The sequence below is a fragment of the Heteronotia binoei genome, chromosome 8 (assembly GCF_032191835.1).
Source record: "Heteronotia binoei isolate CCM8104 ecotype False Entrance Well chromosome 8, APGP_CSIRO_Hbin_v1, whole genome shotgun sequence".
NCBI classification, from domain to species: Eukaryota; Metazoa; Chordata; class Lepidosauria; order Squamata; family Gekkonidae; genus Heteronotia; species Heteronotia binoei.
In genome coordinates, this window is record NC_083230.1 from 102,876,526 (window position 1) to 102,902,404 (window position 25,879).

At 47.7% G+C, this 25,879-nt stretch overlaps 1 protein-coding gene across 7 annotated transcripts in view; it reads left to right on the forward strand.

The window, feature by feature from the left end:
• ERC1 (ELKS/RAB6-interacting/CAST family member 1) overlaps positions 1-25,879 on the forward strand; it is a 291,605-nt gene that overhangs the window by 210,750 nt on the left and 54,976 nt on the right. For all 7 annotated transcript variants that reach the window (XM_060245767.1, XM_060245766.1, XM_060245768.1 and 4 more), the window contains one exon: positions 24,879-24,980. In XM_060245767.1, the coding sequence (XP_060101750.1) occupies positions 24,879-24,980 (102 nt within the window). The remainder of the gene's footprint in view (positions 1-24,878; positions 24,981-25,879) is intronic.

The window sequence follows — 25,879 nt, forward strand, 5'->3', positions numbered from 1 at the left end:
AATCCTGAGCTGCAACCCCCTTCCCTCATCATATATTCTGTTTTGACCATGTTGAACTCTATTTCCCTTACAAGAGAAGGAATTGAGCAGTTTTGCTCTCTCTTTGTCACCTGTTACAATTTCACTTTCCTGTCCCCGCAAGGGGCCTACCATATCCTTGCTCTTTTTCTTACATTGAACATTAAAATAAACCTTTTTTGTTGTTTTCAGCATCTCTCACTAGCCTAAGCTCATACTGAGCTTTAGCTTTTCTTTCTCTACAAGCACTGGCTATGTGTTTATATTCATTCTTGGTTATAAGGCCCTCCTTCCATTTCCTAAATGACTTTTATTTCTCAAGTCCTTAGAAAGCTGCTTATGGAGCCACCTTGGCTTCTTTAGACTCCTCCCATTTTTCCTTCTCATAAGAATCATTTGTGATTGTGCCTTCAATATTTACCTTTTAAGAAACTCCCACCCCTCTTGGACTTCCTTCTCTTTCAGTATTTCTGACCATGAGATTGTACTCATCATAACTTTGTCAAAATTTGCTTTCCTGAAGTCCAGCTAGGGTGGCCAGACCGTCCCGGTCTCCCGGGAAAGTCCCGGTCCTGGCCACCAATTCCCGGCTCCCGGGCTGGCTATACCGGGACCATTAGAGGTCCTGGTTTAGCCAGCCAGAGAGCCGGGGGCCGTGCGCGCGGAAGGCAGCGAGTGAGGGAGGGAGCGTTCCTGCGCGTGCGCGGGGCAATCATGGCGGCCTCTGCGCATGCGCGGGGATGCTCCCTCCCTCACTCGCCGCCTTCCCCGCCCACGCGCGGGGCCCGGTGGCGGAGGCCGGGGAAGCGGCAGAGAGGACGACGCTGGTCGCTGGAGGGCCTCCAGCGACCAGCGCCAGCCTCTCCGCTGCTTCCCCGGCCTCCGCGACTGCCGCTGGGCTCCGCGCACAGGCCTCCAGTGCAGGCGGAGGCCGGGGAGGGCATCGGAGAGGCCGGCGCTGGTCGCTGGAGGCCCTCCAGCGACCAGCGCCGGCCTCTCCGACGCCTCCTCGGCCTCTCCGACGCCTCCTCGGCCTCTCCGACGCCTCCTCGGCCTCTCCGACGCCTCCTCGGCCTCTCCGACGCCTCCTCGGCCTCTCCGACGCCTCCTCGGCCTCTCCGACGCCTCCTCGGCCTCTCCGCTGCCGCCGCCGCCCTGGAAGCAGGTAAGCTGCCCTGGCAGGGAGGGAGGGGGCCGAAAGCGGGGGGCGGCTGGCGGGAGGGGGCGGCCTTCCTTCCTTCCCTCCTTCCTTCCTTCCCTCCCTCCCTCCTCCCTTCCTCCCTCCCTCCTTCCTTCCTCCCTCCTTCCTTTCTTCCTTCCTTCCCTCCTTCCCTCCCTCCTCCCTTCCTTCCCTCCCTCCCTCCTTCCTTCCTCCCTCCTTCCTTTCTTCCTCCCTCCCTCCTTCCTTTCTTCCTTCCCTCCCTCCTCCCTTCCTTCCCTCCCTCCCTCCTTCCTCCCTCCCTCCTTCCTTCCCTCCCTCCCTCCTCCCTTCCCTCCTTCCCTCTCTCCCTCCTCCCTTCCCTCCCTCCCTCCTTCCTCCCTCCTTCCTTCCTTCCTTCCTTCCCTCCTTCCCTCCTCCCTTCCTTCCCTCCCTCCCTCCTTCCTTCCTTCTTCCTTCCTTTCTTCCTTCCCTCCTTCCCTCCCTCCCTCCTCCCTTCCTTCCTTTCTTCCTTCCCTCCCTCCCTCCTCCCTTTCTTCCTTCCCTCCTTCCTTCCCTCCAGCGACCAGCGCCAGCCTCTCCAGAGATTGAACCTGGGACCTTCCGGCTGGCGGGAGGGGGCGGCCTTCCTTCCTTCCCTCCTTCCTTCCTTCCTTCCTTCCCTCCCTCCTTCCTTCCTCCCTCCTTCCTTTCTTCCTTCCTTCCTTCCCTCCCTTCCCTCCCTCCCTCCTTCCTTCCTCCCTCCCTCCTTCCTTTCTTCCTCCCTCCCTCCTTCCTTTCTTCCTTCCTCCCTCCTTCCTTTCTTCCTTCCCTCCCTCCTTCCTTTCTTCCTTCCTCCCTCCCTCCTTCCTTCCTTCCTTCCTTCCCTCCTTCCCTCTCTCCCTCCTCCCTTCCTTCCCTCCCTCCCTCCTCCCTCCTTCCTTCCTTTCTTCCTTCCTTCCCTCCCTCCCTCCCTCCTTCCTTCCTTCCTTCTTCCTTCCTTCCTTTCTTCCTTCCCTCCTTCCCTCCCTCCCTCCTCCCTTCCTTCCTTTCTTCCTTCCCTCCTTCCTTCCCTCCCTCCTCCCTTTCTTCCTTCCCTCCTTCCTTCCCTCCTTCCTTCCTTCCCTCCTCCCTTCCTTCCTTCTCTCCCTCCTTCCTCCCTCCCTCCTTCCTTCCTTTCTTCCTTCCTTCCTTCCCTCCTTCCCTCCCTCCCTCCTCCCTTCCTTCCCTCCTTCCTCCCTCCCTCCCTCCCTCTGGCCACCCCTGGAGTAGACAATACTGACTTTGGTGGACCCAAGCACTGATTCAGTGTAAGGGAGCTTTGTGTTTGTGACTGGACTAGACAATACTGACTTTGGTGGACCCAAGCACTGATTCAGTGTAAGGGAGCTTTGTGTTTTTGTCTTCTGGTGCAATTTTGTTCTCAGATCCTGTATTTACTTCATCAGTATATGGGATAAGGCACTTTCTCAACTGTGCTGCATAATGCAGCCTATTTATTTTGTCCTGTTTGCTCTGTTGGCTCTATCTGCGCCACCTTCATCACTTTCGGGGTGTGGATCCCCCAGTGGGGTGGTCTCCCGACACCCTCCGCCAGCTGTTTCTGATAGCCCTGCGCCCCCTCTTTCATTTGATATGTGTCCCGTGTGGCATCGGTCCCATCGTTGTGGGGCCCAGGGGGCCGGCGCAGCAGCACGCTGAAGCAGCCTGTCGGTCACTTCCGGGTTCCTGTCCTGCATCTCGACCTGTGTTATTAGTGACAGGCTGCTTCGGCGTGCCGCTGCGCCGGCCCTCCGGGTCCCACAACGATGGGACCGATGCCACAGGGACGGGCTCGAAACACTCTATAACCCCTCAGAAGAACAGCAGTCTAGCTCGCTTCCCCCGAGCCCTGCCGCCATAAGCCTCAAGGGGGCTCATTTTGCGGCATCTCCCGGCGGGAGGGTGGCACCCGCACGGGACACATATCAAATGAAAGAGGGGGCGCAGGGCTATCAGAAACAGCCGGCGGAGGGAGTCGGGAGTCCACCCCACTGGGGGATCCGCACCCCGAAAGTGATGAAGGTGGCGCAGATAGAGCCAACAGAGCAAACAGGACAAAATAAATAGGCTGCATTATGCAGCACAGTCTCACTGGAAACTGACTGGCTTTTCCGCGTGGAACCCGTTCTCTCTAGTCTTCTCACTTTGAAAAAAGTAAAAAAAGAGTTTTATTTAACTTTATTTCCCCCTTTCCCTCTCTATAAATAATCTTGGTGTTTCCGGCGGTGATATTTGGGGGGTTTTTGGGGACGTCACAGGAAGTGCTGTGAAGTCACTTCCTGTTTCCGGCAGTGGCATTTGGGGGAAATGATGTCATTTGGGGGAAATGATGTCACAGGAAGTGATGTCACTTCCTGCTTCCGGCAGGTGGCGCGGGGGGGGGATGATGTCACAGGAAGTGATGTCACTTCCTGTTTCTGGCAGGTGGCGCGGGGGAAATGATGTCACAGGAAGTGATGTCACTTCCTGTTTCCAGCGGTGGCATGACATCACCGGAAGTGCCGTCACCGGAAGTGACGTCACTTCCTGTTTCCGGCACCCCCTACCTTCCCCCCCCCAAAAAAGGTGTCCCTGGCTGGCCTTCAGACATTATGGCCACCCTAAGTCCAGCCTATATGTATATGTGCAGCTTTTCCCTTCCCCAGGACTCCAAAATTACATCGTCACTACTACCCAGAGTGCCCTCTACTTTCAACTAGTCCTTCCCTGTTGGTGGGAGTCAAGTCCAAGATAGCAAATCCCCTTCTTTTCCTCTCCACTTTCTGAAAAATGTTGTCATAAGAACATAAGAGAAGCCTTGTTGGATCAGGCCAGTGGCCCATCCAGTCCAACACTCTGTCACACAGTGGCCAAAAATCCAGGTGCCATCAGGAAGTCTGCCAGTGGGGCCAGGACACTAGAAGCCCTCCTATGTCCCCCCCCCCCACTCCAAGCACCAAGAATACAGGGCATTACTTGCCCCAGACAGAGAGTTCCATCTATACCTTGTGACTAATAGCCACTGATGGACCTCTGCTCCATATGTTTATTCAATCCCCTCTTGAAGCCATCTATGCTTGTAGCCACCACCACACCATCTCCTGTGGCAGTGAATTCCATGTGTTAATCACCCATTGAGTGAAGAAGTACTTCCCTTTATCCGTTCTAACCAGACTGCTCAGCAGTTTCATTAAGTGCCCATGAGTTCTTCTCTTGTAAGAAAGAGCGAAAAGTACTTCTTTCTCTACTGTCTCTGTCCCATGCATAATCTTGTAAACCTCTAATGTTACTCCTCAGTTGTCTTCAAACCCCCTGTGAGAATTTTGCTGTATTCTAAGATTTGACAAACTTTCTAATGTTTCCCCCCACAAAAAAAAATGGGAAAATAACTAAAACAAAGCAGACAGATGGAAATCTTCATCATGCCACTGTGGCCACACAAGTGAAAGTAATTTTTAAAGTATGATGGGAGGAAGGTTTTATGAAGACAATTATAATTCAAGAAGCATTTTAAGGTAGATGCTGAGCTGTTACAATTTTGTACACCTTCTGGTGATGTCAGGGGTCCATGGCATATGCAAATGAGTTGTGCTAATGAACTCTGACACCTCTTTTTCTACAAAATTACCCCTGCCATCTACTGGGTCCCCCTTGTTCACTGTCTGTTCACCCCCTCAAAGAACACTAACAGGTTAGTGGAACAAGATCTTCTCTTACAGAATCCATGCTTAGTCTTCCTCAATAGTTTTTGTTCATCAGTGTACCTACTAATTCTCTCTTTAATAATGATGTACACTGGTGTTGATGTCAGACTGACTGGCCTGTAATTTCCCAGATCTCCTATGGAACCCTTTTTAATGATGGGGGTGTGACATTAGCTACCGTCCAGTCCTCAGGAACAGAGACAGATTTAAATGAGAAATTACGTATTTTTGTCAAGAGATCCATAAGTTCACATTTGAGTTCTTTCAGAATTCTTGGACATATGCTATCCAGGCCTGGTGATTTATCAGTTTTTAAATTGTCTATCAGTCATAGGACTTCCTCTCTCATCACCTCAATCTGATTTAGGTCTTTCAACACTCCTCCCAAAATCAGCAGTTCTGGAGTGGGCAAAGATTTCTAATCTTCTGCAGTGAAGACAGAGGCAAAAAATGCATTCAGCTTCTCAGCCATTTCCCTATCGTCCTTCAGTAATCCTTTTACCCCTTGGTAATCCAAGGGCTCCACTGCCTCCCTGACTGGTTTCCTGCTTTTAATGTATTTGAAGAAATTTTTATTGTTGGTCTTTATGTTTTTTGCAATATGCTCTTCATAGTCCCTTTTTGCCTGCCTGATCATAGACTTGCATTTTATTTGCCACAGCCAGCACTGGCACTGGGGTTTCCAGTGCCCAGCCCTCTGCTCCGGAAGGGGCTGAGTAGGGACCATGTACACAATGCATTTGCTTGCCTCAGAGGCATTTGGAGCTGCTCTGAATGCCTCAGAAACAAACGAACACACCCCACACCACTCAGCCCCTTCTGGATCCGTGCTTCAGCACAGACCCAGAAGGGGCTGGGTGGGGGTGGCATGCAGCAGGTTTGCTTGTGTTGAGCAAGTCATAAAAACAAATACTTATTACATCTCCAGTTTTTACCCTCTGTCATGAAACTGCCTATCACTGATTTTTGGATTCAGGAGTGGAGATGAAATGAAGAAGGGACAAAGGCTTAATGAGGAATCAGAAAAGTAGAAAGTCTGTTGTCAAAGAAGAGGTATGGAGGTATTGGGTGAAGGAAGGAAGAAAGGAAGACAGACATAAGAACATAAGAGAAGCCATGTTGGATCAGGCCAATGGCCCATCCAGTCCAACACTCTGTGTCACACAGTGGCCAAAAATTTATATATATATATACACACACACACACTGTGGCTAATAGCCACTGATGGACCTCTGCTCCATATTTTTATCTAAACCCCTCTTGAAGGTGGTCATGCTTGTGGCCGCCACCACCTCCTGTGGTAGTGAATTCCACATGTTAATCACCCTTTGGGTGAAGAAGTACTTCCTTTTATCCGTTTTAACCTGTCTGCTCAGCAATTTCATCGAATGCCCACGAGTTCTTGTATTGTGAGAAAGGGAGAAAAGTACCTCTTTCTCTACTTTCTCCATCCCATGCATTATCTTGTAAACCTCTATCATGTCACCCCGCAGTCGACGTTTCTCCAAGCTAAAGAGTCCCAAGCGTTTCAACCTTTCTTCATAGGGAAAGTGTTCCAGCCCTTTAATCATTCTTGTTGCCCTTTTCTGGACTTTCTCCAATGCTATAATATCCTTTTTGAGTGCGGCGACCAGAACTGCACACAGTACTCCAAATGAGACCGCACCATCGATTTATACAGGGGCATTATGATACTGGCTGATTTGTTTTCAATTCCCTTCCTAATAATTCCCAGCATGGCGTTGGCCTTTTTTATTGCAAACGCACACTGTCTTGACATTTTCAGTGAGTTATCTACCACGACCCCAAGATCTTTCTTTTGGTCAGTCTCTGCCAGTTCATACCCCATCAACTTGTATTTGTAGCTGGGATTCTTGGCCCCAATGTGCATTACTTTGCACTTGGCCACATTGAACCGCATCTGCCACGTTGACGCCCACTCACCCAGCCTCAACAGATTCCTTTGGAGTTCCTCACAATCCTCTCTGGTTCTTACCACCCTGAACAATTTAGTGTCATCCGCAAACTTGGCCACTTCACTGCTCACTCCCAACTCTAAATCATTTCTGAACAAGCTAAAGAGCATGGGACCCAGTACCGAGCCCTGCAGCACCCCACTGCTTACCGTCCTCCATTGCGAAGACTGCCCATTTATACTCACTCTCTGCTTCCTATCACTCAGCCAGTTTTTGATCCACAAGGGGACCTGTCCTTTTACTCCATGACATTCTCCTGATCTGGTCTTGAGTACCCTTCTTCATTGATCAAAGAGACCTCATGCAAACTCATTCTTACTAAGGTGTAAATTTGTTTGCATATCCTATCAGTAGAATTTATTGTCCAATTATTTTCTTTTGAGGGGTCTATATGACTGGTTTCTTCCAAGAAACCCACTTACTTACCTGTCACATTCTCATCAAAGGAACCTTGATAATTCATCACCAAGCACCAGTGCACGCAAGGTCATTCAGTTCAATATAAAACCCAGTTGCCTTTGTGCACTGATCTTCAGTTTTATTGTATGATTAATTATACAGCAAAGATAGGCTGTGCCTGTTTTCTCATTAGTCAAACTGTTGAGCTATAACATTTAATAACCTCCTTCACATTTCAGAAGTCCTGAGATCTCATGGTTAGGCCTCTTCCACTTAAGCAAGATGCTTCTTGTCTGTTGTGGCTCAGCCTGAAATACCCAAGATTCCTCAGGATAATCAGGCTGGGCTTCTTTGGGATTCAGGAATCAAGTCTTGGTACCAAGTTCCCGTGTACTTCAGTGGTTTTCAGCCTTTGAGTGTGGATCGGTAAATTGAAAGCAGTGTCTATCGCATCTTGGTAATGTTAAAATCATTTCAGGTATTTTCCTACATGTAAAGATTTCAAAACAAATTGGTTTAATGAGCCATCATGATTTTGTGTGCTTTTTGCTCTGATCTTTTGATCCAATAAAGCTATAACCTCCCAGATGTGGAAATCTTTCCAGACAGGCAAGAGTGACCAAATATTGTACCTGAAGTAAATAGTTGAGTCCAAATTGAATGAGGCATGTCCAAACCATTGATTTGGATCCAACACTAAATGTATTGTATATATAAGAAGTCATGGGGCTGATCCCATGCCATATTTCAAGGAGGAACCTTGATATTCTAAAGCTACATTTCTAAACTTCTAGAGTCAGACTTACTGTGATGATTGAGCGGGCAAGAACAGTACTGTATGGTAGTAGTGGTAGTGGTATAAAAATAGTGGCAATATAAAAAGTCATACACTTGGGGAGAAACTGCATCAAAGGCTGAACATCACCTTTGTATGCAGAAGGTCCCAGCCAGGTTTGATCCCTATCCTCTCCTGTTAAAAGAATCGGGTAGTAGGTGATGTGAAAGACTCTGGAGAGATTCTGCAAATCAGAACAGCCAATACTGATCTTGCTGGGCGAATGGTCTTACTTTCATTCTTACTGGTCATTCATCCCCATTGCAATTTGTATTAGTTTGGAGGACAAACGAAACTTGTTGCTGTGTCTCCCTGTCCCCAAGTTAATACAGGCATAGGTGTCAGGGAGGCAGCAGTTCTGTTTCCCTTAAGCCTTTTATGACTTGGTAATGTTGGGTGGAGGAGCCCTGTGGAGCAGAGTGGTAATCTGCAGTACTGCAGTCCAAGCTGTGTCCACAACCTGAGTTCAGTCCTGGCAGAAGCTGGGTCAGGTAGCCACCTCGGTGGGAGCACGTGCAGCCTAGGCTGCAGGAGCTGCACTGGCTGCCAATTGTGTTCCGAGTTCGTCTTGGACCTGAGGCACAGACAAGCTTCTTCCGTGGGCCGTGCTGTTTTGCAGTCCGTTTCTTCGTGATGGACCAGCGTACCCTCCGCCAGGTAGGCCTAAGCTTGTTAATCTCCCACAAGTGTGATGCACAGAGACCACGAAGAAGATAAACAGGTTTCCTACCTGTAACTGATGATCTTCGAGTGGTCATCTGTGCAGTCACACTACCCGCCCGCCTTCCCCGCTGCTGCCGGTCCCTCCATGGGGCTAACGCGGCGGCCAGAAGGAACTGGCGGGATGTCCGCGGCCGTCCCAGTGGGCGTGCGCAGTGGGGCTTCGGGGCATGCGCACTGGGCCGGCAGCGCGGAAATCCACAGCTTTTGAAGTTTACCGATCGAGATCGGCGCTGACCAAGGGAGGCCAAACTGAAAACAACTTGAGAGCAGACCTTCTCAGTAACAGCTCCCCATTGGTGGAATCAACTACCAGCCGAGGTTTGAGTCCTGCGGGACTATAATCAGTTCCACAGGGCATGTAAAACTATTCTTTTTCAAATGGCCTACAAGATTGAATCCTGAAATGACATCCAGCCATCTGATATACATCATTTTCTATTATAGCACCTTATCTGTTGTGGTTTTAATTAATTAATCTATTTATTTAATGTATTTTATTGTATTTTATCATATAATGTATTTACTGTAATTCATGGCACTTTCCATGTTTGTGAGCCACCCTGAGCCTGCCTTGGCGGGGAGGGCGGGATATAAATAAAAATTATTATTATTATTATTAAGGTTGACTCAGCCTTCCATCCTTCCAAGGTCGGTAAAATGAGTACCCAGCTTGATGGGGGTAAAATGTAGATGACTAGGGAAGGTAATGGCAAACCACCCCATAACCAAAGTCTTCCAAGATAACATTGTGATGTGATGTCACCCCATGGATCAGTTATGACTTGGTGCTTGCACAGGGGACTACATTTACCTTTTTAATTTTTTTTTTGGGGGGGGGGGGCCTGGAACAAAGCCATAGTGTTGGTTTGCATTTTATCTGTCAAGAGCATATTCCACAGGAGCAGATTTACCAGCTGGTATAAGAAGCATAGTGTGTGGCTTCCTTGGAATGTGTTATCAAAGTGTTTCCCTCTGCCATGAATTGCTGGAGTCCTTACTGTACACTTCACATGCAGTCAGTGAGATTTCAAAATGATGGTGAACATTAATGTTGCATATGTAAATATTAGTCTTCCCACCTGCTTTCATCTAACTCCATGAAATGCTCCAGATTACCTGAATTAAAAGAATTACAGGCCTTAGCTTTTATCCTGCTTTGCCTCAGCATTCAGAATTAGCCATATGTGCAGAATTTTATTTGTACTATAAACTGGTTATGTGGCCATATATGTAAAGAGGGAAAGGAAAGGTCCCCTGTGCAAGCACCAGTCATTTCCGACTCTGGGGTGACGTTGCTTTCACGTTTTCACGGCAGACTTTTTACCGGGTGGTTTGCCATTGCCTTCCCCCAGTCTTTTACACTTTCCCCCAACAAGCTGGGTACTCATTTTACCGACCTTGGAAGGATGGAAGGCTGAGTCAACCTTGGGCCGGCTACCTGAATCCAGCTTCCGCCAGAATCGAACTCAGGTCATGAGCAGAGAGTTCAGACCACAGTACTGCAGTACTGCTGCTTTACCACTCTGTGCCACGGGGCCATACCCTAATACTGACCCTGCCCACTTGTTAAACTATAACTTACTGCAGAGCCCAGAATTAAATTGAGAGCACCACTTCTTCACCCTGCGCCCCCCCCCCCATTTGAAGTGTTCACTATGATAAATTATGAATGCCTCTTCTCTCTAAATGTGGCTACATGTAGCTCTTCCCTAAATTAAGCTAAATACTTTATTTTTAACACATTTATTGTAACTTAGGTTTATGCAGTATAGAACAGCTAAGATGTATCAGGTAAATTGTATCCTCTTGTTTCTCAGTCTTTATGCACCATAGTAGCTTTTTGTTTTCTATTTTAGGATGGATGTTGAATGATGCCTATATATTTGATTATTACTAAAAATGCGAACATTGCTGAAAGATGATTGCTGTGAAAAATTGCCTTGGGATCTAATGTATAATACAGCAAATATGGTGATTTAAAGGAACTCTATGACTTTCATTGGCGGAGGTTTCCAGTAAAGTAGTTTTCACATTTTTTATAGTGTCCTGAAATCATATTGTAGAGATCTTCTTCGTGGTCTCTGTGCATCACACTTACGGGAGAAAGCGCCAGCGCCGATCACGATCGGTAACTTCAAAGCTGCGGATTTCCGCGCCCCCGTCCCAGTGCGCATGCGCAGACACTCCCCTCCCTGCGCATGCCCACTAGGACCGGAGCGGACATCCCGCCAGTTCTCTTCTGACCGCCGTTGAGTTCAGTCGATCCTCAATACGGTCGGTGGATTTCTTCTTCTTAGCTTCTTCTAGCGGATTCTGAAATATTGGAATATTGCCTTTCGTCTTACGTGAGTGGGGAGGAGAGAGAGCAGCTCTTGTTTGTTATTTTCCTGCTTCCCAGTTCCCCTACCCACCCCCCCCCCACTCCCCCTCACCTCCGCCACCGCATGGAAAAGCGGTGGGGATTTTTCAAGAGGTGTGCCAAGTGCGGCAGCAAAATCGCCCCGCCAGACGGTCACACACTCTGTCTGCTTTGCCTAGGAGAGGCACATAGACCAGACTCTTGCGCGGATTGCGCAAAGTTCTCAAGGCAGACGAGGAAGAACCGGGCAGCCCGCCTTGCCACCGCGTTGCTGGAACAGACTCTGTCCTCTCATAAAATGGCGGCTCCGGCAGGGCAAGCGCCGAAGACGTCGGTCGCGGAGGCGGTCGATACCGAAAGGCCCCCTCCCGATATCGATCGTTCCAACAAGAGACCCTCCTCGGTCTCGGCCTCGGACACTTCGACACCGGCAAAGAAACCGAAGACCGACAAATCATCGGCGGAGCCGAAGAAAAAGGGTGAGAAGAGCAAGCACGTCAAACCGACTCCCACTTCTCCTCGGTCTCCGTTGGAGCCGACGGTCCCTCCATTGAAATTGTTCGCGTCCCCGCGCCGTCGAGTGAGTCCCCAGAGACTGCAATCGATGTCGACGCAAGTTATCGTCTCATCGGACTCGGAACGGGATCTTGAATTGGCCCAAGGGTCGGGAGCGGAATCCAGTCCCCTGGACCTTATGGGCGGAGGGAACGAAAGCCCGAAGGACAGGAGCCCCCGTCGGGGTCGATCGCGGAGTCCACGCCAGGGACGACCGGTCACTCCTCAAAAACGGCCAGCGGGGAATGCACAATCCACGAGCCGTGATCGATCCCGAAGCCCTCGACACCGAAGCGGCTCGGCTGCGAGCGGGAAACGTTCCGAGGAACGCTCCCCGCCTGTCAAAGCTCCGACGCTGCCTTGGGACCAACGCCAATGGCAGTATTTATACGGTTCGTGCCCGATGCCATCCATGTTTCCTTGGTTTCCCCCACACCGGGTTGATTGGGACCAACGTTCCGAGGCATCTTGTCGGTCGAGGACCTCCTACAGGCCCGAGAAACGCCAACCTTCGGCATCGATCTCAAAACCCCCTGTAGAGGAACCACCTAAGAAAACCCGCTCTCCGCGCTCGACCTCGGACGCTTCCACACCGGAGCATCGAGTGAAACCCTCGACGCCTTCGGACCGCTCGGAATCCCCTGAGGGCTCCACGAGGTCGACGGACGGATCGGTTCATGACTCCCCACAATCGCCGTCCCAGAAAGTCACCGAGGAACAGCCCATATCGCCCTCGGAGGACTTGAAATCTTACGGGGACCTAGTTAAAAGAATGGCGCAATCTTTGTCCCTCCCGACGATTCAGCCACAACCGGAAGTGACAGACAGCGTTTTCGATATAGTGCAGAGGGACACTTCGACAGCGATAGCCCTCCCTCTTACGAATGTCATGCTCCACACAGCTAAAACTTCCTGGGACAAACCTGCGTCCACTCCCATTTCGTCACGCAGGCTTGACCACATGTACCGGATCCAGGAGTCTACAGCCGACTTCCTGTTCAATCACCCAAAACCTAATTCTGTGGTTGTAGCATCTTCCTCTAAGGCAAGGAAGACACATACTACTCCTCCGGATAGAGAGGGAAAGAAACTGGACTCTGTTGGACGACGTGTTTACTCAGCAGGTTCGATCGGTCTGAAAGTGGCCAATTACGCGGCCTGTATGGGGCGCTACCAATACGATCTGTGGGACAGACTCTCCACCCTTCTCCCAGGGCTTCCAGAACACAGTAGGAACGCCATTCAGAAGGTACAGAAGGAGGGTATGGGGCTGGCCAAGCAGCAACTGAACTCAGCCAGACACTCAGGGGACATAGCAGCAAAAACCCTCACAACGGGGATCTCACTGAGAAGACACTCCTGGCTGCGATCAACGGCACTGCAAGCTGACACTCAAGCTTACGTGGAGGACCTGCCGTTCGACGGTAATGGGCTGTTTAGCGCTAACACTGATACAGTTCTCCAAGAGATGGATAAAAGTATCCGGACATCTCGTAATTTGGGAGTCCCAGCCTCTTCGCGCCAACAGAATAAACGCCCTTGGTCCAAGCAATGGAACAAAAAACCTTACACGAAGCCGTCAGGTGAACAGCAATGGAGACCGAAAAATACATCCTTCTCCAAGGGACAATATAACCCAAAATCAAAATACTCTCCAACTTCCTCCCAGTCGTCTCGTCAAAAGGGGAATAGGCAACCGAAGCAGGGCCTTTGACTCTGTTCTCCCTTCCTGTTCCCGCCCTTACCCCTTTTTGGACCACACCCGGCTCTGGCCTTTTTACAACGCATGGGCAGCAATAACATCAGACCAGTGGGTTTTGTCGATAGTCCGGCTGGGCTATCAAATAGAATTCCAACAGGAACCAGAGGTTCCAACATTCGTCTATACCACTCCGTCTGTGACACTTCAAAAGGAAGTGACTGTTCTCCTTCAGAAAGGAGCTATAGAAAGGGTCCCGATGGACCAATTGAGCCTGGGCTTCTATTCCCGTTACTTTGCGGTTCCCAAGAGAGACGGCGGGCTCAGGCCTATCATGGACTTGCGGAACCTCAACCTGTACATACCACATCAAAAGTTCCGCATGACGTCTCTACCCAGCATTCTTCCGTTGCTGAATCTAGGGGATTGGATGGCGACACTAGACTTGCAGGATGCTTACTTCCATGTAAGCATCCATCCATCCCACAGGAAATTCCTACGGTTCGCCATCGGGACCATGCACTACCAATACAGGGCACTGCCATTCGGGTTGTCCACAGCCCCCAGAGTTTTTACGAAAACCATGGTAGTCGTAGCGGCACATCTCAGACTACAGGGCGTGGCGGTGTACCCGTACATCGACGATTGGCTTCTAGTGGCCGAATCGGAAACCAGTCTCCTCCGGCACATCGCAATGACCCTCTCCCTTCTAGAGCAGCTCGGCTTGAAGGTAAACGAAGCAAAGTCCAACTTGAAGCCCTCTCGCAGAGTGCAGTTTATAGGGGCGGTCCTGGACACCCAAGTGTGCAAGGCCTTCCTGCCCGAAAAGAGGGCGAAGGACATCATGGATTTGGTGCAGATCTTCCTAGAGAGCAAATTTGTCTCTGCCCTTCAGGTGCAGCGGATGTTGGGCCTGATGGCATCCACTACTGCGGTGCTGACTTTCGCCAGATTCCACATGCGAACCCTCCAGCTGTGGTTCCTGGGGATCTTCAATTGCATGAAAGACTCCCCCCATCGCAAATTGTTTGTTCCGGAAGGTGTTCTCAGGTCTCTGCTCTGGTGGCAACACAAGCGCAACCTACTGCAGGGGGCCCCCTTTCACAAGCCACGGCCCACCGTCACTCTGACCACAGACGCATCTCTGTGGGGGTGGGGAGCTCACGTGAATGGACTATGTGTGGGCGACGGATGGCCCAGGGACCATCTCCAATACCACATCAATTTCCTGGAGCTCCTGGCGATCCATCACGCCCTTCTCTCGTTCCGCCACCAGTTGACGGGACAGACTGTTGCGGTGCTGACAGACAACACTACTGCACTGGCGTATATAAACCGTCAAGGAGGCACAGTGTCTCGGAAACTTTGCTTGCTAGCTCTGCGGATATGGGAGATCTGCAGAGAAATGGACACAACCTTGACTGCAGCCCATCTGCCGGGAGATCAGAATGGGTGCGCGGATTTTCTCAGCCGAGGGGGAGCTCCCATACACGAGTGGGAACTCAATTGGACCTTCCTTCAACCGGTCTTCCAGAGATGGGGGACTCCGGACATAGATGTCTTCGCCACCCGCGACAACAGAAAGTGCAAGAATTTCTGTTGTCGGGGGGGGAGGGACCCTCTATCGTTGGGGGACGGACTTCTGCTACCCTGGGACAATCGCCATGTCTACATGTTTCCCCCGATCCCTCTTCTAGTTCGGGTGGTACAGAAGATATACAGGGAACGCCCGAGCGGCGTTCTGATCACCCCATGGTGGCCGAGACAACACTGGTTCACTCACATCCTAAGACTATCCGAGGGGGTTTTTCATCAGTTTCCCCCTGTGCCAGATCTTCTACTTTCAGAGCAGGGACGAGTGGTTCACCACGATGTCCCACATCTGAAATTGACGGCGTGGAGACTACGATGACTGCTCTGTCAGAAAGGGTTCAACATGTGCTCCTTAATTGTAGACGTGAGTCTACAAGGAAGTCTTACGCTTATAAATGGGACTGTTTCGCTCACTTCGTCTCTGAGTCCAGGGGCGACCCCAGGACTACAGGCCTTCCGGGCATTCTTGACTTTCTCATTACCTTGCTAGATAAAGGGCTGTCGGTGTCCTCGATTCGAGTATACCTGGCGGCCATTTCTGCCAATCACGAGCGCATTGACGGCCACTCGGTGTTTACTCACCCGACCACGAAGGACTTCCTTAAGGGACTGCTGCGTTTGTACCCTGCGGTTAGGAAACCGACCCCTACTTGGGACTTGCCAGGTGTCCTAGAAGCCCTTACGGGCAAGCCCTTTGAACCCATGGCCACGTGCTCGTTGCAGCTGCTGTCTTGGAAAACGGCATTCCTGGTAGCTATTACCTCGGCTCGGAGGGTGGGGGAACTGGCAGCTCTAAGATGTGATGACCCCTATCTTCAGTTCCGACCAGACGGGGTGCGGTTACGCCCCGATGTGACTTTTCTGCCTAAGGTGGTGTCCTCCTTTCATCTAAATAAGGACATCTGCCTGCCAGTGTACTTCCCAAACCCGTCTACGGGGTCGGAGCGTAGGCTTCATGCTCTAGATGTTAAAAGAGCGCTTTCCTTTTACTTGCATAGGGTAAAACCTTCACGTAAGGACCCTCGGCTCTTCCTCTCCTATGCTCCGGCTTCGCTAGGACAGAGGGTTTCCTCTCAGAGATTATCAAAATGGTTGACAGAGACTATCAAGCTCTGCTACCTACTTCGGAAGCAGCCTCTGCCGGGGCCGGTCAAGGCTCACTCCACAAGGGCAATGGCCACCTCTGCGGCATTTATGAAAGGGGTGCCGTTGCGGGACATTTGCAAGGCGGCTACCTGGTCCTCTCCGCATACGTTTATAAGACATTATGCGCTGGACCTCCCGTGGGACCGTGGTTCGTCTGTGGGCCGTGCAGTTTTGCAGTCGCTGACCTGTTGACGGACCGGGCAACCCTCCTCCAGGTAGGCTGTTAGCTTGCTAATCTCCCGTAAGTGTGATGCACAGAGACCACGAAGAAGATAAACAGGTTTCCTACCTGTAACTGATGATCTTCGAGTGGTCATCTGTGCAGTCACACTACCCGCCCACCTTCCCCACTGCTGCGGGTCCGTCTACAGGGCTTATGCAGCGGTCAGAAGGAACTGGCGGGATGTCCGCTCCGGTCCTAGTGGGCATGCGCAGGGAGGGGAGTGTCTGCGCATGCGCACTGGGACGGGGGCGCGGAAATCCGCAGCTTTGAAGTTACCGATCGTGATCGGCGCTGGCGCTTTCTCCCGTAAGTGTGACTGCACAGATGACCACTCGAAGATCATCAGTTACAGGTAGGAAACCTGTTTTTTCATAAACACTGATAACTGGACTAATTTCCCATGTCACCATCCCAGTCATTTATTTTGCAAGAGGGTAAAATTGCACATTTCCAGTTTCAAAGTAATCATATTTGGACTTCTTCCCAGCTGCATTGTTTTTTAAAAGAATTGCTCATTGCTAACCCTTTTAGATATGTGAACTGTGTGATCTTGGGCATTGTACTACCACATCTAAGAATTGTGGTCAAAAGGTAGGTCAGGTGTTCTCCCTTTATTTCCAGGGCCTGTAAACAAGGGGTGAGAATGTTGACCACAATGCTGTATCTTTATTTCACACTTGTTAGGAAGTCTGTGATGCAACACACTGTAATTCAAGATCAAAAGGACACATAACTGCTTAAGTATGTAAGTCTCTGGGAGCCTTCATAATAGACAAAGAAGTTATAATTTCCACCATCTAAAACTATTCTTGTTATTCTTGCCTTTCTTCAACACATTTAATTATTTAATATCAAATTCTCTTTTTTTAATACGGGCAGATCTAGACGCTCACCTTAAAAATGGGTCATAGTATCATAGAAGAGTTGGAAGGGACCTCCAGGGTCATCTAGTCCAACCCCCCTGCACAATGCAGGAAACTCGCAAACACTTCTCCCTAAATTCACAGGATCTTCATTGCTGTCAGATGGCCATCTAGCCTCTGTTTAAAAACCTCCAAGGAAGGAGAGCCCACCACCTCCCGAGGAAGCCTGTTCCACTGAGGAATCGCTCTAACGGTCAGAAAGTTCTTCCTAATGTTCAGCCGGAAACTCTTTTGATTTAATTTCAATCCACTGGTTCTGGTCCTACCTTCCGGGGCCACAGAAAACAATTCCACACCATCCTCTATATGACAACCCTTCAAGTACTTGAAGATGGTGATCATATCACCTCTCAGCCACCTCCTCTCCAGGCTAAACATCCCCAGCTCCTTCAACCTTTCCTCATAGGACTTGGTCTCCAGACCCCTAACCATCTTTGTCACCCTCTCTGGACCCGTTTCAGCTTGTCTATATCCTTCTTAAAATGTAGTACCCAAAACTGAACACAATACTCCAGGTGAGGTCTTACTCCAGCAGAGTAAAGCAATACCATCACATCATGTGATCTGGACACTATACTTCTGTTGACACAGCCCAAAATTGCATTTGCCTTTTTAGCCACCGCATCACACTGTTGACTCATGTTCAGCGTATGATCCACTAAGACCCCTAGATCCTTTTCGCAAATACTACCGCTAAGACAAGTCTCCCCCATCCTATAACCATGCATTGGATTTTTCCTACCTAAATGCAGAACTTTACATTTATCCCTGTTAAAATTTATTTTATTGATTTTAGCCCAATTTTCCAGCCTGTCAAGGTCATCCTGTATCCTGTTTCTGTCTTCTTCTTCTGTGTTTGCAACCCCTCCCAATTACTATCATCTGCAAGTTTAATAACCATTCCCTCTATTCCTTCATCCAAATCATTGATAAAGATGTTGAACAAAACAGGTCCCAGGACAGATCCTTGAGGTACTCCACTTGTCACTCCTCTCCAAGAGGATGAGGAACCGTTCACAAGCACTCTTTGGGTGCGATCTGTCAGCCAGTTACAGATCCACCTAACAGTAACAGGATCCAAACCACATTTTACCAACTTGTAAACAAGGATAGTATGTGGAACTTTATCAAAAGCCTTACTGAAATCAAGATAAACGATGTCTTCAGCATTCCCCTGATCCAGCAAGGTAGTCACTTTCTCAAAAAAAGAGATCAGGTTAGTCTGACATGACTTGTGCTTGAGAAAACCATGCTGGCTCTTAGTAATCACATCCATTCTTTCTAGATGTTCCAGGACCGAATGTTTGATGATTTGTTCTCTAGGTATAGACGTCAAGCTGATGGGTCGGTAGTTATCCGGATCGTCTTTTTTCCCCTTCTTGAAGATGGGGACAACATTCGCCCGCCTCCAATCTTCCGGCACCTCTCCTGTTCTCCAAGAATTCTCAAAAATAATAGCCAGAGGCTCAGAAATTACAAGCTCTTTTACATTGAGCAGTTATACAACAACTGTAGTTGAATATGGTTAGTGTGCCCCAGGGCCATAACAGTTTTTTCTAGAAAGTTGTAATCTTTATATAGGTGGGAAATATCTAAAGCATCCTTTATGAAGTACTGTTTATTTTGCTGATCTGGATTTATTTTTCAAAAATGCCTTTTCATATTAACTTTTGATTGCATTGCAATGACTTTTTAACGTGTGTAGATGGGCACAGCAGATGAACAGGATGATATCCAAGTTGTGGGACACAGCAAAGCATTTTCTAGACATAGACAAAAGTTATTGCAAGAATTTTAGTAGGTTTTGATGAGATATTTCAGAATGGAAAAAAAATGGAGACCTAATTTGGACAGATCATGAGATAAAGTGTGGAGTGGACCCTACAAGGTGATGATGATGTCAGAAAAATCACACAAGAATTGACTGCTCTGAGTCTGCTCCAAATGTCTGTGTTCTCATTGCAGATTCATGCATATGACTAATTTACCACACCTACTTTCTGCCTGTGCAGGGGAATATAAGCTTGAATGAATTCACTTAAGTTCCCAAAGTGGTCATGTGAATTGGCCCTAGGTCACACTGTTTTACAGGAATCCAGACAGGGAAATTATATGGGGACATTACCCAAAGTGCAACTGTCTCATCTTCATCTTTCCAAGAATTAGCAGTGTGTTCTATATAGGGTTATTGGACCCTCTCCTGTGCTTCATAGGGTTTCCTCAAGTTGATCAAGGGGTCATTTACATAACAATGCCTTTTATGTTTTCCCTCTACTCAAATTGATTGCAAAAAAATAATGTTTTGACCAGGATTTTGAAAACAGTGGGAGCTAGTGATGACTGGAACATTTGAAAATGAGCCCCTGTGTATTTATCTCCTGGGGTTGAATAGTTACTTTGTCTTGGAGAATTCTTTTAAGCTTGTTTGTATATTCTGTGAAATACTCAACACTAACTGAAAAAATGAAGTGAAGGCAACCTGGGGAACATTGTTATTTAATTTGCCAAATGGCTGAGTTGCTATGACCATTTTTCACAAGTACACAGCTCACATTGGGACTTTGCAGATTGTATGCTAAAGCATTAATAGAGCTTGTTTAGTATGATTAGCCAAGCCAGAAACTGGAGTGTTCAGATTACACCAAAAAATGAGATAATATACGCTGAGATCATTGTTTCCAAAGATCTTTATAGTTTGATGGGGAGACAGGGAATGCTGGTTTGAATAGTCCATCTTGATCCAGATCTTTGGTTGAGAGAATGGTATGAAAGGACCTTTGTGGCTGAAGCTAGCCATGTTTGGGGTCTGTGGGGTGCTTTAATAGGAGAACCAGGACTGTGATCAATTAAAGAACTTTCTGTGTTTTAGTTAGCTGCCTCTTATCCAATTGATGCAATTGTTATTACCAAAATCATGCTGTGTCTTTTTTGAGACATTGGAGGAAGTATAAGCTTAGTTTAATCACCAAAAGCTTAACACTGTTACAGGAAAATCTTAAAATATTTTCCTTTTGATTCCAAATGATGCTAACAGACTACAGTGGCCATAACCCTTTTCAAAGTGTGGCCTTAGCTTGCAGAAGTTAAAATCTACAAACCTGTTGATTTACTGTGAAATTGTAGCCATGGTTATAAATTATCCAGATGAGAATCAAATATGTTCTTATTAAAATGTTCATAGAATTGAATGAAAATGTTTATGCAGTCAAATAAGCTATGGGAAATGTGAAGAAATGCATTTTTTTCCTAGGAGGTTTGAAAGAAGCAAAGCCTCTATTTTGTGTTTTAATGGTTTTTTCCCCCTCTGGGCAGAGAACAGGCTGGGAAGGAAAAAGTATGTGCAGTTGCTTTCCACACACCTTCATTCAGATGCTGACAGATCTAGCAGGAGAGATAATGGGTGGAGCAAAATCTCCCCCTTCCTTCTAGCAGGGAACAGAGCTTTTGAGGGATAAAATCCTAGATAGTCTCCAGGAAAGAGATTCCTGGATATCTCCAGGAAACACTTCCTTGACCCTGTGCTACCTGGTCAGTGAGTTAAAATCTCCTTGCAACAGAGGAAGGTGATCTTTTTTTCTTGGGTGCTGTGTCCAGTAGCTCTTCACAGGCAAGGCAGCTATTGACCATATGCTTACCTCAAGAGCTTGGTGCAAGCTTCAAGGTAACTGAAAGTAGGTGGAGATCTGTACCTTCTTAAAACTTAAGAACCTGTCCTATATTTTATTTATTTATTTATTTATTTTTCGTATTTATATCCCGCCCTACCCGCTGGAGCAGGCTCAGGGGGGCTAACAACATTGAATATCAGCAATTACACAATTTACAATTTAAATTATTAATGCAGTTTGAAAACAACAGTTTTGGTGCTAAATTCCATGCCATGATGTTGGACATCTATATACTTTGGTTGAAGGCCATTCGGAATAATGTTGTTTTGCAGGCCTTGCGGAATTGGGCAAGGTTCTAACATCGTCTGGGAGTTGGCTCCACCAGTGGGGGGCCTCAATAGAGAAGGCTCTTTCTCTGGTAGCCTTCAATCTTGCCTCCCTCGACCCGGGGATTTCTAATAGATTTTGTGATCCAGATCTGAGTACCCTCTGGGGAATACATAGGGAGAGACGGTCTCTAAGGTAGACAGGTCCTCGGCCACATAGGGCTTTAAAGGTAATAACCAGCACCTTGCAGCAAATCCGGAATACTATTGGCAGCAAGTGCAGTCTCCACAGCCCCGGCTGTATATGGTCCCGAATAGAGAGACCCAACAGCAGCCTGGCTGCCACATTCTGCACCAGCTGCGGCTTCTGGATTCGGGACATGGGCAGCCCCATGTAGAGGGCATTGCAGTAGTGTAGTCTCAAGGTGACCATTGCATGAATCACTGTTGCTAAGTCACTGTGCTCTAGGAAGGGAGCCAGCTGTCGTGCCTGCTTAAGATGGAAAAAGGCGGATCTCTCAGTGGATGCTATCTGGGCCTCCATAGCTAATGTAGGCTCCAGTAGCACCCCAAAGCTCTTGACTTTGGGCACCGATATCAGTGGTAACAGGATTTCCCTTCCCAGGCCACTGTGATTCAGACAGAGGACTTCTGTCTTCGTTGGATTCAGCTTCAGATGACTCAACCTGAGCCACTCCGCCACGGCTTGTAACGCCGGGGCCAGATTTTCTGGGGCAGAGGCAGGCAGGCCATCCAGCAGCAGATAGAGCTGGGTGTCATCCGCATACTGATGGCAACCCAGTCCAAATCTCCTGACAATCTGGGCAAGGGGGCGCATATAGATATTGAACAGCATCAGGGAAAGCACCACCACCTGAGGCACCCCACAATTAAGCGGGTGCCTCTGGGACTGTCGTCCGCCGATCGCCACCCTTTGTCCCTGACCACAGAGAAAGGAGGAAAGCCATTGCAAGGCCAACCCCTGAATCCCTGCATCGGCGAGGCAGTGAACCAGCAACTGATGGTCGACCATGTCAAACGCCATCGACAGGTCCAACAACAACAGTACTGCTGACCCGCCTCGATCCAGTTGTCGCTGGAGATCATCCACTAAGGCGACCAGCACCATCTCCGTCCCATCTGACGGACATCTGATAGGTCATGTAAAGAGAGAGGAACAGAGGATTTGTTTTTCCCATTTCTTTTTCCCATTCCTTTTGGTTCCCTTGCTCAATCAAGTATGCTTGTAGACATTTTCTTCTTAATACATACTTAATAACTTTGGGTGCTAGTAGCGGTTCTCTGTACCACATAGACCTCCACCATCTCAGTCATGCAATCTTAAAGGGGGCCCCAGGAGGGAGGGGGGCACTTGGCAAACAACCATTCCTCCAGAGGCTCGCAAGGTAGTAAACTACTGTCCCCATGGTGGCACAGACGCAAGGTCTCAGAACTTGGAAAGGAAGCTGGGATTCCTGATCCTCCCAATGGGTAAATCCAGCAAAAGGTGAGGTGGGTGGGGGGCTACCCTGCAAGTGGAAGAAAAGCCCCTCCAGATGTGAAGAAACACCTAGGAGGGCAGGGCAGAATAGGGCCTGCAGGCCAGTTCCACTACAGAGAACTTTACAGTCATTTTTTTGGGTAGTATCTTAGTTCACGTTGTCCAAATCAGAGTTTTTCTTTAGAGATCGTAACCTTCCAGTTCATGATAGTAACAGTTTAACATTGTTTTTAAGCTTGCAAAACAAATCTGAAATAAGCTTAATGATTGCTTCTGGGTTTACATTTCTAAGCAACTGATGGTTTGTGAAGAAAACATGTATTAGGTACAACATTTTAGTTAGAGATAAAAGATTTTAGTGTAGATGGCAGAAGTTTATCAGGATACAGCCTCCTCCTCTCAGGTACATGCACAGATAAACTGCAAAAAAACAACAACCTTGTGCAGTGTAAGACTATTCATTATCAATATTTTGTTTTGCTTTTAGCTTCATAATTACTATCGCAGCTTTGTCAACACAAGATAGAAACACCCTTGATTAAACTAAAGAGTTTGATTATTGTGCTGAAGAACCAGTGAGCTTATTGGAGATATAAGGACAGGGGAGTTGAATGCCTTCTAAATGAGGACTGCTAAATAAATGTAAAGATACTCCCCTGTGCAAGCACCAGTTGTTTTCGACTCTGGGGTGACGTTGCTTTCACAACGTTTTCACGGCAGACTTTTTATGGGGTGGTTTGCCATTGCCTTCCCCTTTCATCTACACTTTCCCCCCAGCAAGCTGGGTACTCATTTTACCGACCTCAGAAGGATGGAAGGCTGAGTCAACCTGGAGCCAGCTATCTGAACCAGCTTCCACTGGGATCCAACTCAGGTTGTGAGGAGAGGGCTCAGACTGCAGTACTGCAGCCTTACCACTCTGCGCCACAGGGCCCTAACTGCTAAATAGCTCCCATGAATTTATTTTTATAGCAGAAATAGTGCTTTGCATTGCTTGGCACTTCCACTAATTTTCAGTTGGGCATAGGCAGTGAAAAGCCCTTCTGGAAGATAGTTAGGTTTTGCACCAAGAGTTTGAATTTATTGGTACATATTTTTTTCAGCCAGCCATGGAGTTCTCAGCCTCAGGCATTTTAGGCAGCATGGACATAACTGTGTTACTCATTTCTTTCCCACAGGATTTAGTGGTTAGACCACATGTTTTATGAGCGTGTGTGAGAGAGAGACAGACAGACAGAGAATACGATTGACGGGGGAATAATGGTGCAAGAATGCTTATTTAGGGAATCTAAGGATCTATGTATAAGGTAAAGCAGCAGAAAGAATTACAAAATATAGATTTGGGAAGAATGATGTTAGCTGCTTTTGGTTCCTATTGTGTAAAAAGGCACGATACAAATAAAATAATATACCTGAATGGATGGGATCAAAAAATGAGTGAGTAGAATCATAGAGTTGGAAGGGACCTCCAGGGTCATCTAATCTAACCCCCTGCACAATGCAGGAACTTCACAAATACCTCCCCTACACACATCCCCAGTGACCCTTGAGAAGATGGCAAACACAGAAGATGGTAGGGGGACAAAAGGAAGCGCGGGGGGCTGTTTGCAGATAGAGGGGTTGCCATTAGTAGAGAAAGTGGAAATGGTGTGGGGAAGGGGATTCAGGAGAATTTTAGGTGATCCTAAAATGGGTTGCCCAATACACAACTGGACCCAGCCCTGTGGCTGGCACCACACAACTAATCCATAGAGGTTGCCAGGGGAAGGGAAGGAAAGAAAGCTGAAGACAATGGGGTAGATATAAGAAAGATGGCTATTAGGTGGGAAGAATAGAAGGAAGCAGGAAAAGGGGAGAGGCTATGGAGGCCTTCAGAGAAAGGAAAAAGGAAATAATTGAGCAGGGGGAAACAAGACATCCCTTGCAACTCCCTGCAGGAGCATAATTTTGTACAATATCACATCTTCATAGTTGAATTTTTTTATATCAATGCTTTGCCTTTAGCAGGTGTTTCCAGTGACCTGCCCATATGAAGTTGTTTCTCAAGTAAATTTATGTTGGAATTAAATATTGTATGATGCTAACTTATTTATAGCAGGAAATTTCAACTAATTTACTTCTATTTTTATAGACACAAAATCGCATGAAATTGATGGCAGATAATTATGATGATGACCACCTCAAATCATCATCTCATTCCAACCAAACTAATCATAAACCCTCCCCAGATCAGGTAAGAGCTATCATTTTAAAGTGATCTGTTGCTTATTATTTTTTGTTCTCTGATGTTTGTAGTATATGGAAATAAACAACTCTTTCTAATTTGAATTAGACGAGTGAGCTTGCTGTGTTTATCATATAGATTTCTTTAATCTTGTATAAATAGCGAAATCATTCAGTTTTACTGTTTCAGAAGTATTGTTCTGGAATAGGTTGGATGTCCTGTTTTTCTTCCAGTGATTCATGTGACGAGTGTGCCACACTACTTGTCTTCCTGAAAACCTGCACTCTCTGATTAAATCTTCAGCATTGTTGCTTGGTTGTAAGGGAGAAATCTTCTTCATTCCCCACGAGGAAAACCCAGAATGTGTGCTAATGGACAGTACACTGTTCCCTCACAAGCTCAGTGAAGCTTGACTTAAGGGAGTCAGTTTATAATTTCCAGAGTAGAGTCTGCCTTCACTAACGTACACCAAGACATGCTTCAGAATTATCAGAAAGCTTTGCAAACCCTGAGCATAATTAGAAAGATTTTGGCAATTTATCAATATCTGCCAGTTTAAATATTAATAAATATTGTTTGGTTACTGCCTGGCTCATGAAAGGAAACAGCCTGAAACACCAGCATATTTTGGATTTGGAGGGAGGATATCTTAGCCCTTTTATATTATGAATAATTATAAGGGGGGCTGAAAAGGATAAAAATTCTCTATTAATACAAAAATTAATTGTTTCAGCTGCTTTCAAAGATGATATTGAGAGAAGAAAAATGGGGGCCATGGTCAGTGGATGTGCAAAGACAAAGTACCACAGTAAAAAGTGAAATAATGGCCACTTGTAAATGAACTCTCCCCAGCACCTCCTATCATGTTGAGTTTTAAAATTAAGAAGGAACCAATTAATAGATCGAAA